Source organism: Coenobita brevimanus, chromosome 25 (assembly GCF_032717465.1).
Source record: "Coenobita brevimanus isolate Jiangsu-jjx chromosome 25, ASM3271746v2, whole genome shotgun sequence".
In the NCBI taxonomy this organism is placed as follows: Eukaryota; Metazoa; Arthropoda; class Malacostraca; order Decapoda; family Coenobitidae; genus Coenobita; species Coenobita brevimanus.
The window spans coordinates 5637816-5654249 of NC_136978.1; the positions used below are offsets into that span (position 1 = coordinate 5637816).

Consider the following 16434-nt stretch of genomic DNA (forward strand, 5'->3'; position numbering starts at 1 on the left):
TTTATTACATAGGTTATCATCCGCATTTTGATAATTGTGAAGATAAAAAGGTTCTGACTGATATTTCAAGACGCTGCAAATGTATAAGAGGTACCCCTGTAACGTGCCGCGTTTTCTACGACCTGTTCGATGCAACGTAAATAAAGTGCATGCCTTTCGTATTGAACTTTCACCTCTGCTTTGATGGTCATGTCATTCCTAACCCGGGCAGCAAGAGGGGCGGCAGCGACTGTGGCGCGAGGGATAACCAGCCGTCACAACTGTCAAAAAGCTATTCATCGAGTTCCAAGGGCGTGGTGTGAAGGAGGCGGGGCGCTGAGAATGGGGGTGACCGCCTCTTGTAGAAACGGTGGGGGAAGCGATTCAGAAGCCGAGGTGCAGTCGGGTGAGCACAACAGGTGTTAGTTCACATGGTCTAGTAGTTTTCCATTGTTTGCCAACTAACTTTTGACGTTATGAGTGAACAGAGTGAGTAGTAGTGATATCGTCAAGCTTCCCATGGTCGGAACTATTTGCTTGGGGTACACCAGGAGACGCCAGACGAGAATTTTAGAATGTCACAATGACTGGAGCTTCAGAGCTTTAACAGGCGATGATTCTGGTTTGGTTGTATGTGATGTTGCTCATACATAATATTGTAAGGAATGGCCTCTTTGGGTGATGGGTTTGATTAAACTGTTAAACCAAAGGATGAAAATCTTGGTTTGTCATTTTTGTTTTTCTGTTACGGGAAAAACTGAAGTGCAGTAAAAGCCCTCCAATCCGACCACCAATAATCTGAATATCCCAGTACTCCGAGTTTTCCAAGACAAAATTTTTTAGATTTTTCTGTGCTTTTCAAAATTTTCTGGGCTTTACCAAAAGGTTTATCTGGCATGGACTTGCTCTTGGACTTGGATGTACCAGCCTTCAGCTATTCAGCTACACTTCAGTGCATTTTCAGTGTCTAAAACAGTAACCCATAAAATTTTAATGTTTATTTAATCATCTACACATTTCTAATGTTTTCAAAGGTCCCTCCCGATAGTCCAAAAGACCCTCGGTTCCCTGCGTTTCGGATTACAGGACTTTTCCTGTATATTGCCATTATGTAAGTTTCATGACAGTCAGTTTACCCTAAGGAGGTCAGTGGGGTTTGGTAAATTTTTGTAATTACACCTAAGTAATAGACTGAAATAATGTTCATTACTATACAGAACTTAACCACTTCTAAGTATTGTATTGTCTTCCATTAGCTTCCATCACAAATGCTTTTTCTTATATACAGTACCTGGTAAATAACGATGTGGGGGAGATTCTCCAGCATCTGCATTCGTTCTTTATTGCATTTGCATGTAAAGGAGGTAACCAAGCCAGGCCAAGCCTAACCTAACTTTAACCAAATTTTAACGTAGATGTGATAACGAGCAGAGCACTTAGTACCAAGATGATGAAAATCTGGGCCAACTCCTCCCCCCACTTATTTACTGGTACTTAGTACTAACAAGTGGATTTGCAACAGATGTGCACAGAAGAGAAATGGCTTAGAACTGCAGAAACTACATACCGGATAGTGAATGTATTAATTTTAGACTCTGATAACTAGTTGTAATTCTAATATCATGGGGATTTTAGAGACAAGAGGAAGTAGACCCTAATCAAACCTAACCTGGTCTGACGTAATCTGATTCAACTTAATCCAGGCTAATCTTAATGCAGATTCCATTTGGGATGGAGCAAGGAGCTGGGGAATTCTTGGTACTGTATTATTTTGGAGTTACACCAGACTAATGGAGACTGGAATTAAAATGCTCAGCATATAGAGCATTGTGGTGTTGATGTGGATGTGATAGGAAGCGTTATGAGGAACACACTGAGGTGGTTTGGCCCTGTGGAGAGGATGGAGGGTGAAAGACTGATGAAGAGAGTGTATGTGAGTGAGGCGGAGGGGGGAAGAGGGAGGGGGAGGCCGAGGATGAGGTGGAGGTATGGGGTGGAGAGGTATATGAGAGAGGGGGGTGTGAGTTGGGAGCAGGGTAGTGAAATGGCGGGGGACAGGGCGACTTGGAGGCGATTTGTATGTGGCCACCCCAAACGGGATTGAGGCGTCAGGCAATAGATAGATAGATAGATATAGTTTCTGCATTTTTAAGCAATTTCTTCTTTTATACACAATTGTTGCAGATGCATGTTTTAGTACATTTAAGTTGTGGGGGGGATACTGACCTGCTTGTAGCTCATCTGCTAATGCATCAATGGTATATTAAAATTAGGCTAGTTAAGTCAGGCTAGACTAAGTTAGGCTGAGTTAGGGTAGGGTAATTTGTTTGCATGCAGATGCACTGGAAGACTGAAATACAAGATGGACAGTTTCCTCCACCTGCTATTTACTATGTAAAAAAAAATAATTTGTGACAAATGCTTACAGAAGCAAAAGTGCTAAGAATTGCCAAAGTCCAGTAATGTTCATATTATTTTCGGTGTCCTTTAAGTGGCTGAAATTTCCAAAGATTAACGGAATTTTCTTCCCACTCCTTATTGACTTAGTAATGAATAAAGCATTTGTGATGAATCTAATTGTATACCATTGAAAACTCACAGAAATAAGCTACCATCAGGTGCTAGGACCTGAACTTGCAAACATAGTCATTGGCCTTTAAATACAAACATACTGTATCTGGTAGGTCTTTGACTTATTTACATGAGTTGAAACATCATCATGAGTTAGCCGTGTGACATAGAGGCAGTATAGAAGTAGCTTAGTACTGTAAGTGTAATTATGCTCATAATGTTTGTAAAGTGGCCATAAAGTGCAGGTAATAGCCAGTGCTCTCACACCCTGGTACCAAACTGTGTAACCAGTATTCTTTCATCTGTGCAAGGAAGTACAGTACACATACGTAAGAATAGTGTACAGTATGGTACTGTATTTTTCATCTGTATTTTTGGGTAACTGTGATTATAGTTAAAAATCTCATGCATGAAGGAGTCCCCCCCCCCCAGTTTTAATAAATGGCCCACAGTTTATCATTATCATCATTGTGACCTTTTCTTTCCTCAACCCAAAAGTGGGGTGAGGTATGTTTTAGAATCTGGGAAGAAGGATGTTTAGAAGTGGGAGAATTAAAGATTGTTTTGCTCAACGATATGGGCCATTAATTTACTGACCATTAGTGTTCCCCCAAACCAGGCTCTGACTCACAGGTCTAACCATCTACTTATTTTCATGTGGTATATATTGTTTATAAAGGCTCCAACATTTTTTTTTTTCTTTTTTTAAATAGATAACGAATGGAGGAAGGAAAAACAAAGGGAAAAAAAAATAAATCCATGTGCCTACAGGCATCCTCCATTCATAAAATATTTATAACAACTGGATTTGAATTAAAGTGGATTAAATGTTTGTGGGAAACATCTCCCAGGAAGTGAATTCCAGAGAGTAGTAGTTCTGGAGATAAATGAATTTTGATAAGCAGAGGTTCTGCATTGTGGGGGAGAGAGTGTGAATTCATGGGCGCTCCCAGCTGCCCGAGTATTTCGGGAGAAAATGTGAAGGGGAGGAACAATTGAAGCGAGTTCATCTGAACACATACAGTAAAAATATTTATAAAATAATGCTAAAGAAGCAAATCTCTATGTACTGTACTGATAATGGAGGAAGGTCTTGCGTGATGGCAGGATTATTGATTAATCTAATGGCTTTATTTTGAATTTTGTCCAACTGCCTCAATGCAAACGCTCCACATCCACTCCAGAGTGGTAAACAGTATTCCATCTGAGAACGCATATGACTTTTGTATATTGTGGCCATCTGCCTGTCAGTGAAGAACTCATGAACTCTGTACATAAGTCCCAATTTTCTGGAAGCATTTTTATCAAGGGATTTAACATAAGCTGTTCAGCTTAGGTTGGGGTTTAGAGTAACACCAAGGATATCAATTGTAGTGGATATGGGAATATTGACATCATTTAAAATTATGTGTTGGCCTTGGTCACCTAATGGCGGCTTTCCAATGATGCGTGATCTCTGGCAGCCTCCTTGTTGAATCCCTTTTCCCTGAAGTCGCACTCTTTGACCTCATCCCAGGTCTTTTTTGGTCTGCCTCTTGCAGCTTTACCTCTGATGCTAACACTTCTCACTTTGTGCATCAGATTGTCATCCTCCATCCTCTAAACATGCCCAAACCGTTAAAAGTACTGTACAGTATTCTGCTTTAGTCCGCAGAATGAGTGGAGTCAGCAGCTCTGGAGAGTTGGTGGAGGCAGTTGTCTGCAAGGAGGAGGACCTGCCACAAAATGGGTACCTATGATATGCTGACAACATTGTTTATATTACAGGGCACTGTATTTCCCATATACACCCTATAAAAAAAGAATCGGGACCCTTACTGCACGATACAATATGCCACACCGCACGAAGGAATTTGAAGCCCCAGCTGAGTTCTGGTGCGTATCAGTGGTCATTGCGAGACGCATCAGCTCGTGGGGTCCCGATTCTTTTTTTATAGGGTGTACATTACAGTAGTTACGGTATTTCATAAAATGAGTTTGAGTATTTTTAAATGATAATAGATAAAGTAAGCGTGACATGAGAAGATTAGTCTTTATTTTCATCCTTTTTTCAAGCCTTGCCTTCCATTCTGTTTTGCTCAACTTTGTTGCTCTCTCCTCGTCTACTAAAGTGGAACTCTGCTCATATTTTTTCCTCTGGCCCCTTCTCTTACCCTCTCTGATTTTCATTCTTAACAGTAATCATTTTAGAAGTATTTTTTGTCCCCTTTTGACCTGATTGTGCCCCTCTTGTTCTCAAAATCCGAGTCTTTGTCAGTACTCTTAACAGTACAGGTATACCTCGACATACGATACCCCTAGATGGGATACCCTGGCTTGATGATGGGGGTAGAAATACCACCATACCCCACCTAATGATGGTCAAACCCTGGTTTAACGATGGGTTTTTATTTTTTTTCTGATTTTGATGATATTTTAGACTAAAATTGTGTTTTGGTTGACTTATGAACTGTTTTTAGACTTACGTTAATGTGTTTTAGCCATAGATGGGGTGAACATTGTCATTTTGGGTACAGTTTGCTAAACTTGATTTTTTTCAGACATATTTGACAATCATCAGATTTTATTTGTTGGTTTTAGTGAGTTATTTACAGGTGCTATGCTTAGATTAGCTTCTTTCACAGCTGTTAGGCCATTTAGATTGGCGTTAAACTTGTGTTTGGGCTCAATTGGGTGGGTTTTGGACATGCAGTGGAAACCCAAGGCTGGTAAACGGTCCACATTGAAATACATGTTAGAAGTACCTCGATATACAGTACCCCCGCCCAATAATGGGATTTTACCTAACCAATTGCATCGTTAAACTGGGCTACACCTGTAGCAAACTAGTGACAGCCTCCCCTCCACTTTTTTTTTTTTGCCAGTCCCAAAGAAGGGTAGGTAATTCATTTCCTACTCCAGTAAACCAAGAGGCTTAACAATAATCAGCCACTTGATTGTGTGAGATTTTCCACAGCTGAGGAATTGGTATAAAAATAAGTTTTGACACTTGAAACATGCTGCTCCCCATCCACTCACTTGATGTAGTGCTGCCCTCTGGTGCCTGCCCTTTCCTCTCTTCCTTCTTTCTATCCTTCCTTCCTCTTCTGTCTTTTTTTCATTCATTCTTTCCTCCTCTTTCTGTCTATGGGTGACTCTACACTTAGTGACAAACCATTCACTGCATTGGTTTTTTTTTTTTTTTTTTTTTTTTTTATGCGAGGAAGAAGGAACCAAAGGCCATGGCCCGCAGTAACAGTTCCCTCCAAGAGAAAAACAAAATACAATAGAGAGCCAAATATGGTAACCATATAACCTGATTATGATGCTTGGTGGTTTAGTGGATAGTTAAGGCTCTCCAGTCAGATTGAACCAGTGCAGGTTTATATCCAAGGAGTGGTTGGGGTTTATTGCTCATGTAATGTTATTCAGGGATGAGTGAGACTGGTCACTCTCATCTTAGATATCAGGACCAGCTTGCCTAGCCCCAGCCTCCTATGCCCCTCATGGGGAAACATTGGATTAGATGATGATGAATGAAACATACCTGGTAACTTACCCTTATCTCACTAAGTAAATAGTGTTGCAGTACGTTGTCTAAAATTTGAGTAGAATTTGTAATAATACTAGATGCTGAACTACTTACTTAAGTAATGAACTCTGAATTAGCAAGATCCCTGTAAATGCAGGGATGAGCATAGCAGGAATCTTAACCGTGTACAGTACTGCATTCCCAGTGAGCCAGAAGGTGACATGGAAGTGATGGGGGTGGAAAACAATACCTCCTTCCTTTTCTTGAGGTGATGATGACAGCCCACAGCTCACTGTTTATAGTGCAATTAGCCTTATAGCTGATTATGACACCAGGTTGGAGAAATGGTGCTGTATCAATATTATGATTCATTTCGTTTTTAAAGACTCCAACATGCTTGCATGCATCAGCCTTGGTCACCTAATGGCGGCTCTCCATGCTGCATGATCCATTGCAGCCTCCCTGTTCAGTCCCTTAACCCTGAGGTCACAATGACCTCGTCCCATGTCTTTCTTGGTCTACCCCTCATAGCCCCACCCCCATTATTAACACTTCTCACCTTCCTCTCCCAATTATCATCCTCCATCCTCTCCACATGTCCAAACCATCTCAATCTACCTCACCTCATCACAACACCAATACACTCCAGTCCCATCCTACCTCTCAACTCTTCCATTGTACACCCAGCCCCCCCAGACCACCCTGCACGCAGGGACGCACTACACATCCACCTAATCATTGTCATTTCTGTACGTCTGAGCCGATGAATATCCTTCTCCTTTACTGCCCAGGTCTCACTACCATACAGCATTACACTCCTAACACATGCTGCATACAAAGACCCCTTAGCACGTAGGGAGAGGCCTCTCAATGTCAGGAGAGGCAACAGCTCCCTGAACTTCTTCCAACCACTTCTCACCCTAGCCACAGAGCCAGCTCCATCCCCACCTCCAGCACATAACATGTCTCCCAAATAACAAAACTCTTCCACACTCAAGAGATTCACCAGCAAGTTCAATCCTTTCACGCCTGACAATCTCCACCTGCTCTCCCTGACACGCCGTACACAAAATCAGCATTATCTCGCAGTCTGCCTCTGATACCACTACATCTCTTGTGCACCCACATATCACAAACACTGCATAAGATGGAATTGCTTCCCATGCCCTTGTGGCAAACTGCACATGGCCACTCTCCCTCGTCTTTGACAGTACTGCCACCAACCCTAGATATCATCACTTTTGTTTTATCTGCATTTACTCTTAAGCCCTTGTGCCCCATACCATCTCTCCACTTCCTAAACCTTTCCTCCACCTCCCTTTCGTTTTCTGCAGTCAGCACCAAATCATCAGCATACAACATATTGTTATTTTTAATGAAAGTTTGAATATCTATTCCCATGCAAAAATTTGTTAGTTCAAAGAGTGGGTTTATGGTTTGAGACTGTTTACTCTGTAATTTGTTCATAATCTAGGACAGAATATTACATTTCAGGATGAAATCATTTGAAGTGCCTGGTGGGAAAGTGTTAGTAGTACATCACAAAGGTCAGCTGTCAGCCATTGGAGCAAAGTGCACTCATTATGGTGCACCACTGGAGAAAGGGACATTGTGTGAGGGTCGTGTGAGGTGTCCTTGGCATGGTGCCTGTTTCAACGTTACTACTGGTTGGTCATTATTTCTCTTGGCATTTCAATAACTGTGATACAGTAGCTCTTGGTGACCCACACTCTGGAATTCTATGCAGGAACATCTTGTAGTTTTATCTTGTTCTATCATTTGTCATATTACTTTATTACAGAAGCACATAGTTTTATCTTGTTATATGTTATATCATTTGTCCTATTACTTTATTACAGAAGCACACACAAATGTGGGTTAATATTATTGTAACTTGAGTGTTAAGAATAAAATTATGAATGTCTGCTTGATGCATAATTTATCAGCAAAGGAGGGAGTTCATTGCATGAAATATGGGGATCAGTACGTTGTGTTTGGCAGAATCAGTGGTAGACAGTCTTCACCATGAAGTTACGAAATTAATCTTTTGCCACCAGAGTATTGCATCTTGAATACTATACCCTGTTCACTTTAAATAGATGTAAAATTGTCATCAGTCCATCTTTAAGGCTGAGCTGTAGCCAGATATTAACACTAGAATATGTTGCTTGTTATGAATAAGTTCTGTGGGAAGGATGCAGGGCCATAGTGTGGTTTTAGTCTTAGCTACAGGATATAGGGTATTAAAGAAAGAATCTCCAAGTTAAAGCAAACAAATTATAGTACAGTACAGGGCTCATAGGAAGAACAAAGATATATACTTGTGCATATTCTTGAATGAAATAGAGTATGCATTCATAGTAAGGCAGTTTGGGGCATGGTTTATTTGAGGATTGATATAAAGATTGAGAATCATTAATTTGAAGAATCATCTTTGAGAATTCCTGAATGGTACTGCAGAAGTCTATTTAATTTGTACGGGATGGAGAACCACCATTAGGCAACCAAGGTTGATGCATGCAAGAAAACATGTTGGAGCCTTTATAAACAAAATGATTCTTCCCATAGAATTCTGGTTTCGGAACCTCGCATATTTGGGGAGGGGGTGTGGGACAAGATCAGGATGATAATGATGGTGATGATTTACAGCCTGCATTTTCTTATTCAAACAGGAGATATAGAGGATTTCCCTGGTCTAGACAGTGTTCCCAAATATGACATTGAGGTATCAGGTGGTGAAGTGAAGGTCAAGGCCAGCAAGGTACTCTTGGCCACTGAGAAGCGGACCAAGCAGATGGCAAGGAGAGACCCAGAGAATTCAACGTCGTTTGTTGTCATTGGAGGAGGTGTGTTTTTCTCATGGGTCCTTTTGCACCTGTTTCATAATGCTAGTACAGTAAAACCTCACTATAACAGACTAATTGGGGCCCAAGCCATTAAAAAAAAAGTGAAATTATGATAAAAGCGACACCTGGACTTCCCCCTGCCAACCTGGACTTTTTCTGATTTATCAGACGTTTGTTTGGATAGCGACAACGGTTTTTAAACCGTTTTCACTACCGTTGCAGCACAGTACAGTACTGTATTATACATTCACAACAATAAAAAAATGGTATAATATTGGTATCTATAATAATACTGTACTGTACAGTGATAAACATGTATTTTATTTACCTTACTGTGGTGAACATAGCTGAAGTGGTCAGGCAGTCCGGACTGCTTCTGGCTTTATTGAACTTTTTCCGATATATAAGAATTTAGTTTGGTGGCTCCTCGATTCCAATAGAAGCGATTTCCGGTCTCTTGAAGTCCGTCATATCGAGGTTTTATTGTATTTATCTTTATTGTGTACAGCTAATGTGATAAAGTACTATAATTGTTTTAAAATTTTGTCTTGTTTTTATGCATGTATTTATTCATCATTCAGTCACCATCTAATCCAGTGTTGCTCAGTGAGGAGAATATTAGTACTGTACAAGGGTTTATAAGGTTATTGTCCTGTTTTGTGTAATAGGGTTTTGTCATCTCAGTATGGCTGGTTATAAGGTGAACTTGGTCAGTAAAACCTGCTTGTTACGTCACTGAATCCTGGAATTTTACCATCAGGAGCTGTTGCTCAGAGGTAATGGGAAGCTGTATTGTTAGCACACCACAGGGCAGGATGGCTCAGTGGTAGAGTGCCTGACTCGAGACCAAATGGTTGAGAGGTTGCACTCCGCCCGGGCAGCTGCCCTGCTGGGAGAGTTAGCGTTCTCCTGTCACCTAGCAGGACTATAATTATAATCTGTCAAGGTTTGGCTTGGGGAATTAATTTCCCCATATAGAAAAAAAAATAAATAAAAATCATAGCACACCAAAAATAGTGAGAACGGTATATGACATCTAGAATCAGTATGGTTGGTCATGGCATAAATATGACATCTAGAATCAGTATGGTTAGTCATGGCACAAAATTGACTATTACAGTAGAATGCACGTATATCTTAAAATTCATGAATCATAATTCACTTTATTTTATTTTCAGAATCCAGATTCATCTTTTCCCATTGTTTCAGTAAGAATTTGTTTAAATTACCCACCTTAGATTTCTTTCTTACTGCACTGCAGTAGCTTACATTGTGTAGGTGTTAATGTTATAGAACTTAGGAATGGTATAGTTTTTGTTTGTTTTTGGTTTTCACATATAGATGTTCATTTTTGTACCATATTGTAAAGTTGTAATGTTGATTATAGGCGGAGCTGGAGCTGCTTGTGTGGAGCGCCTTCGCCAAGAAGGTTTCACAGGGAGAGTTATCTTGGTCACTCAGGAGCCTCATCTTCCATATGACCGGCCTAAGCTCTCTAAAGCCATGCATTTAACACCAGACAAAATAACTCTCCGTTCCAACCAGTTTTATGAGGTGAGGATAATGCAATAAGTCTTTTCATTTAGTTCATAGCAGAAAAATGCATAGCTTCCTCATGGCTTTGTGTGCATGTTTAATGACACAGCTTAATAAGTGATGAATGAAGATTTTACGGACCATTAGTTTTGCCTAACATTATGGTAGTTGTATCCACAGAATCTGCTGTTTTTAAATGTATGAGTTGTTGCTTTAACAGAAGGTTATGTTTCAATATAAAACATTTTCTCAGTTATCAACCCAGTTTTCCATCTTTAAATTAGATGACAAAATCAGGAGGAGAACTGTACATCTCTCAGGACAAGAATCACAAGTGAAAGGAACCCCCAGGTGCATCATCATTGTGCCTGACTGGATTATGGATGATGTGTGAATGAATGTCAGGCCTTTTTAAACTGGGCATGCTGTTAGTTCTCCCACTTTTTGTACTTTGTTTTCATATTTTTTGATCCTGTCTCATCCCATCCTCTGATGGGAAAACAGCTCAAAATAATGATGTACAGCTTGTTTGATTATTATTATATTGTGTACTGTATTTTTTAGTTTTACTAGATGTACAAGTATGTGTATTCACTGATTAAAAATCATCATCATCATCATCATCATCATCATCATCATCATCCAGACCCTCTTTCCCACCCAAGGGCAGGATGAGGAGTAGCAACGTCCAGACATCCAAAATTTGCTATTCAATGGGTCACGCTTCCATTCACTCATCATTCAAGCCCTCAAAATCCTGGCTCCATCAGATAGTTCATTCATTCATTCATTCATCATCCATCATCTAATCCTGTGTTGCTCCATGAGGAGCGTAGGAGCCTGGGGCTAGACAAGTTGGTCTTGACATTGAAGATGAAAGAGACCAGTCTCACTCTTCCGTAAGTGGCATTTCACGAGCAATAAAAAATTTGACCACATTCTGTAGCTTCGCATATATCTATCTGATAGAGTTGATTTAAACGCTGTCACGTTAAAAAGGGGTGCCAAATCCCTGGTTATGCGCTTCTTCGCACAAAAGTCATCCAGCAAGCTTGGTCTCTGTTAGTCCCTTAGCCTCACCAACTTCCCTACCTCTCTTCCTCACACACTCATCCACCATAGCCCTTCACCTTCTTCTTGGCCTACCTCGCCTCCTCCCTCCTTCAGGTTTGCCCAGAGATACTTTTTTCACCACTATTGTCATCCATTCTCTCCACATGACCAAACCATCTCAGTATATTCCCTTTGATTCTGGTGTCCACAGACTTCCTTACTCTGCATCTTTCACATATCACATTATTCCATATCTTATCCACACTCTGTACTCCACATACTTTCGTCAGCTGTCCCATCTCCACTGCTCTTACTCTTGACTTTTCATTTTCATGCCACATCATAGTCTCACATCCATATGTTAAAGTTGGCAGTAACACTCCTTTATGTAAGCCTCTTGCAGCTGCAGCACTCAGGTCTTTGTTTCTTATCAAGACCTTCATAGCACCAGCTACTTTCTTTCCTAATTAAAAGTACATTTTGAAAATTTAAGTCAGATTTACACACATCTTGACCTTTGCAAAGCCCCTTGGAATAGGACTCTTGTATAATCTGAAGTGTTACTATATTGGATGTACAGTATGTTAATCACTTCGTCTTGCAGATAGAAGTGCTGGTATATAAGCAGTAATAAATTGCAGTTGATGCAAGATTTATATGTGTTTCAGGATGGGGATATTGAAATCTTTCTTGGAGTGTCAGCAGATGAAGTGAAAACTGATGAAAAACTTGTTCGTTTAAGCACAGGAGAGAATATTTCTTATGACAAGCTTTTCATTGCTACTGGAGGAAAGTAAGTAACAAAAGTGTACTTGTTTAATGTTGGTACTAGAGTACCCAGTATATTAGCCAGCTGCATATAGTGCAGGCTGGGCAGTTGTATAGACCTTACTGACTTTCTTCCTCTCTTTTTCTTACTCCCTTCTCTGTGTTGACATAAATTTTATGCTCTGTATGCCACCAGAAAATTTTTTTCAAATAAAGGAGAGCACTCAAGTAGCAGCGAGGTGAGTGAAGGCAGTAAGTAGCCCATGAAGTTTCACGTCTGTCTGACGTGAATAAAATAATTTGGAGAAAGCATGAACAAGATAAAAAAATGTCATCAGACTGACGGGTTAAGGTAGAGTGATTGTGGCTGGCTGTTTCCTATTTGACGGTTACTTACATTGGCGGACTATGCAAACCCTCTCATTGTCGTGTATTTTATTCATCTGTGAATGAGTAAACTAGCATGTTAATTATGATACGAGCTGTGGTCAGATTGAGGTACAGTCACGTTCATAAGTAGGGATACACATATGTCTGTTTTATATAATGTAGACCTACTGTTGGTGAGATATGGAACTGTTTCACATACTGCCTGGTGCATTGACCATCAGTGCCCCAACAAGTGAGGGAATTAGTTCCAGATATTACTAGCAATGGATACCATAGTACACAAATTGAGTAGATGTGTATCGTTTCTCCTGAACTCGAATGTACATTTAGAAATATAATTGTCAGCTTTAGGGAGGAACAGACATTAATACTTCCCTAGGAAGATACCGGTATATGTAGCCCCTGAGAATATAATTAGTTGCAACAGAGTGGAAAGTAGAAGTTTTATTAGTTAAGAATACAGGTTACAACAGTGGAAACTGGAATTTTTTTTTCAGTTAAGAGCACTGTACAGTACACACTGGTATTTTTTGTTGACATGTTTGTTATACACTATTGCATTATGTGTATAATTGACATTTGAGTATGCCAGTGTGAGGCTTCACTTACCAGTAATTTCAGTAAGATGCATCACTTGATGTTCTTCAATCCATCCTTGATGGGAAAAAGAAGTAATGATGGTGGTACATTTTGAACTATATTTTAAACCTGTCAGTGCTTTAATGTTTTGTGTTCATGCTGCTGCCAGTTAGCTTTATTCAGCATGGAAGGCCAGACTGTATACGTTAAATACAGCTTTCATTGACCCCGTATTAATTTTATTTACCGGTATTTATTTATTTGCTTATTTTTTTGTACACTACCTTTGGACAGTATTATTACCTTGGAAAGCATTCAGGTTGTGAAGGGGTTAATGGAAACTCTCAGTTTATCATGGGAAGTGACTTCTCCATATGAAAATTGCAAGGAGATTGCAAGAATTATGTGAAAGTTAGTGGATTCAAGGGATCAGTCTGTTCTCTTTGTGAGGGTTGTCCTAAGGATAGAATGGACTGATTGTCAAAATAACTCTAAAATGTGTTGCTGATTGAAGGAGTTACTGGATCCCCTCACAGCTCCTCTTGGCTCTGTCACCATAGTTGTTGTTTTAATCTGATAGAACTGGCCTACACAAAGCTTGAGTGCTGTCATGGTTGCATGAAATTCGATGAGCTTTAATTGTTTGTAAAGTAAAAATGATTGTCCATGGTTACTAGTAAAATTGGCCTTCCAGTCTGACTATATTTTGCCATCAACTGAGGTGCAAATTATTAAGTGTTTTTGTCAGATGAAAGTAAACTGACTGCAATGATGCATGTTGTCATAGGCCACGGAGACTGGACGTACCTGGAGTAGACTTGCCAGGTGTTTATGTGGTGCGGACCCCTGAGGATGCTAATGCTGTGGCTGCTGCTGCTGCTGGCAAGCGAGTAGTAGTGGTTGGAACTTCATTTATAGGTATGGTCATCTGTTTATTTCCTTATAGGTGGGGACACTCACCATCCACTCACTCAGTGTAGTTCTGCTCTCATGTTTCTGCCCTTTCCTCTCCTCCATCCTTCTTTCCTTCCATCCTCTTCTGTCTTTCTTTCCTTCATTCTTTCCTCGTCCTTCTGCCTGCAGGTAACTTTACACTCCCTTTTCTGTCTTTCTCTCCTTCATTCTTTCCTCTTCCTTCAGCCTGTGGGTGACTCTACACTGAGTGACAAGCCAAATTTACTATGCTGGGTGGTAACCATACAACCAAATTTTGGCACCTGGTGGTTTAGTGGGTAATTACAGAGCTCCAGTCGGATTGAAGCGGTGAAGGTTTATATCCAAGGGATGGTTGGGGTTTATTGCTCACGTAATGGCACTCAGGAATAAGTGAGGCTGGTCATTCTCATCTTCAATGTCAGGACCAACTTGCCTAGCTCCTGGCTCCTGTGCTTCTCATGGGGCAATGTAGGATTGGATGATGAATGAATGAATGATATACTTGTATGATTGTAGCGTATGCACTGTGTGAGGACAGGAGTTAAACAGAGAAAGACAGGTTTTGGGATGAGCTGGGTGAAGTAGTAGGAGAAATGCCCAGGAGTTATAAAGCGGTTGTACAGTAGTGGGCGATATGAATGGTAGAGTAGGCACTGGTCCTGTGGATGATGTAATGGGTAATAATGGAGTACCAGGAGAGAATGGTAATGGGAAGCGACTGTGGGACATATGTCAGGAAAGGAGGTTGTGCATTTGTAATTCTTATTTTAAACACAAAGATGCATACAAATATATGTAGTATAGAGGGAATGGAGATCATGTTGAAAGGAGCCTGATTGATTATGTGCTTGTAGAGAAATCGATGCTGGGTATTGTTGCTGATGTGAGAGCAGTGAGAGGAAGATGTGGAGATTTGTCAGATCGTATGATTGTGGTGCACAAGATCAAGCTGAGAGGAGTGAGGTGGACAAGGAGAGAGAGGAGCAGTCAGGGAGAGAGACTGAAAGTCGAGAAACTGAGGATCAAAGAAATGGCAGATGAATACAGGGCCAAAGTATGGGAGGAGTTAGAATCAGTGAATTGGAATGAAATGGATCTGGACAGCTTGTGAAATGTATATAGGAGGTGCCTAGTTAGGAATGCTAAAGCAGTGTGTGGTGTGGCAAGAGCAACAACAAAGAAGAAAAGTACGGCATGGTGGGATGAGGTTAAGAGAGCAGTGGAGGAGAAGAGGAAGAAGTGACAAGGAGCACATAAAGAGACTAGTGAAGAGGAAAAAGGAGTTAAATAATGATCTAGGAAGGAAAATGAATGCAAATTACACTGAAAATAGGAAGTTATTCTGGAAAGATGTGCAGAAATGTAGAAATGACAGTGGAATGAAATGTGAAAGTTTGAAGGATGTAAGTGGTAGATTATGAACCCATGAGGATGAAGTAAGGACTAGATTGAAGGAATATTTTGAAAGTCTGATGAACGGTAATGGAGGGAGCAAAGCAACTGTTACCATGATTGGTTTTGGAGGTTTGCAGAGAAGGAATGCAGTGCCAGGAAACGTGACACGTGCAGAAGTAGAGAATGCTGTGAAGCGGCTGAAAAATGGAAAAGCAGCTGGGGTTGATGAGGTGTATGAAGAGATGATTAAGTGTAGTGGAGAGAGCAGAATGAGGTGCTTGTTGGAGATACATAAGAAGGCATGGATGAATGAAACTGCCAGTAGAGTGGTAAAAGGCAGTGATAGTACTCCTGTACAAAAATAAAAGTGAGCGAAATGAGTGCAAGAATTATCATGGCATAAGTCTATTGAGTGTGGGAGGGGAGGTATATGAAAGAATTACTACAGAGAAAGTAAGAGAGAGAGAGAGATCAGAAGTCCTAGTGAGTGACGAACATGGTGGCTTCAGGAGTGACAGAGGATGTGTGGATCAAATACCTGCGGTAAGACAGATAGTTGAGAAGGGGTGTGAGGAGGACTATAAGGTGTTTAAGGCATAAATGGGTCTGGGAAAAGCATACAACAAAGTAGACAGAAGGATTGTGGAAGGTTTTGTGCATGTATAGTGTAGATGGTAAGCTGCTAGGTGCTGTCGAGTTTTTATGATGGTAGTGAGGCATGTATAAAGGTAAATGGGCATCCAAGTGATTACTGTAGTTCATGATCAGTGTGGGTGTGCGACAAGGTTGTGTCATGTCCCCATGGTTGTTCAATATACAGTATATATGGATTGGGTGGTGAGAGAAGTAAAAACACAAGTAATGGAGAGA

The 16434-nt window shown here is 40.6% G+C and overlaps 1 protein-coding gene across 1 annotated transcript in view; it reads left to right on the forward strand.

The window, feature by feature from the left end:
- The first annotated feature begins 203 nt into the window (after positions 1-203).
- Positions 204-16434, forward strand: part of LOC145393761 (apoptosis-inducing factor 3) — a 28103-nt gene continuing 11872 nt past the window's right edge. The window contains exons 1-7 of the mRNA XM_080267808.1: positions 204-385; positions 4198-4279; positions 7556-7728; positions 8734-8907; positions 10295-10461; positions 12165-12289; positions 14021-14151. Coding sequence (XP_080123934.1) covers positions 322-385; positions 4198-4279; positions 7556-7728; positions 8734-8907; positions 10295-10461; positions 12165-12289; positions 14021-14151 — 916 coding nt within the window. The 5' untranslated portion in view covers positions 204-321. The remainder of the gene's footprint in view (positions 386-4197; positions 4280-7555; positions 7729-8733; positions 8908-10294; positions 10462-12164; positions 12290-14020; positions 14152-16434) is intronic.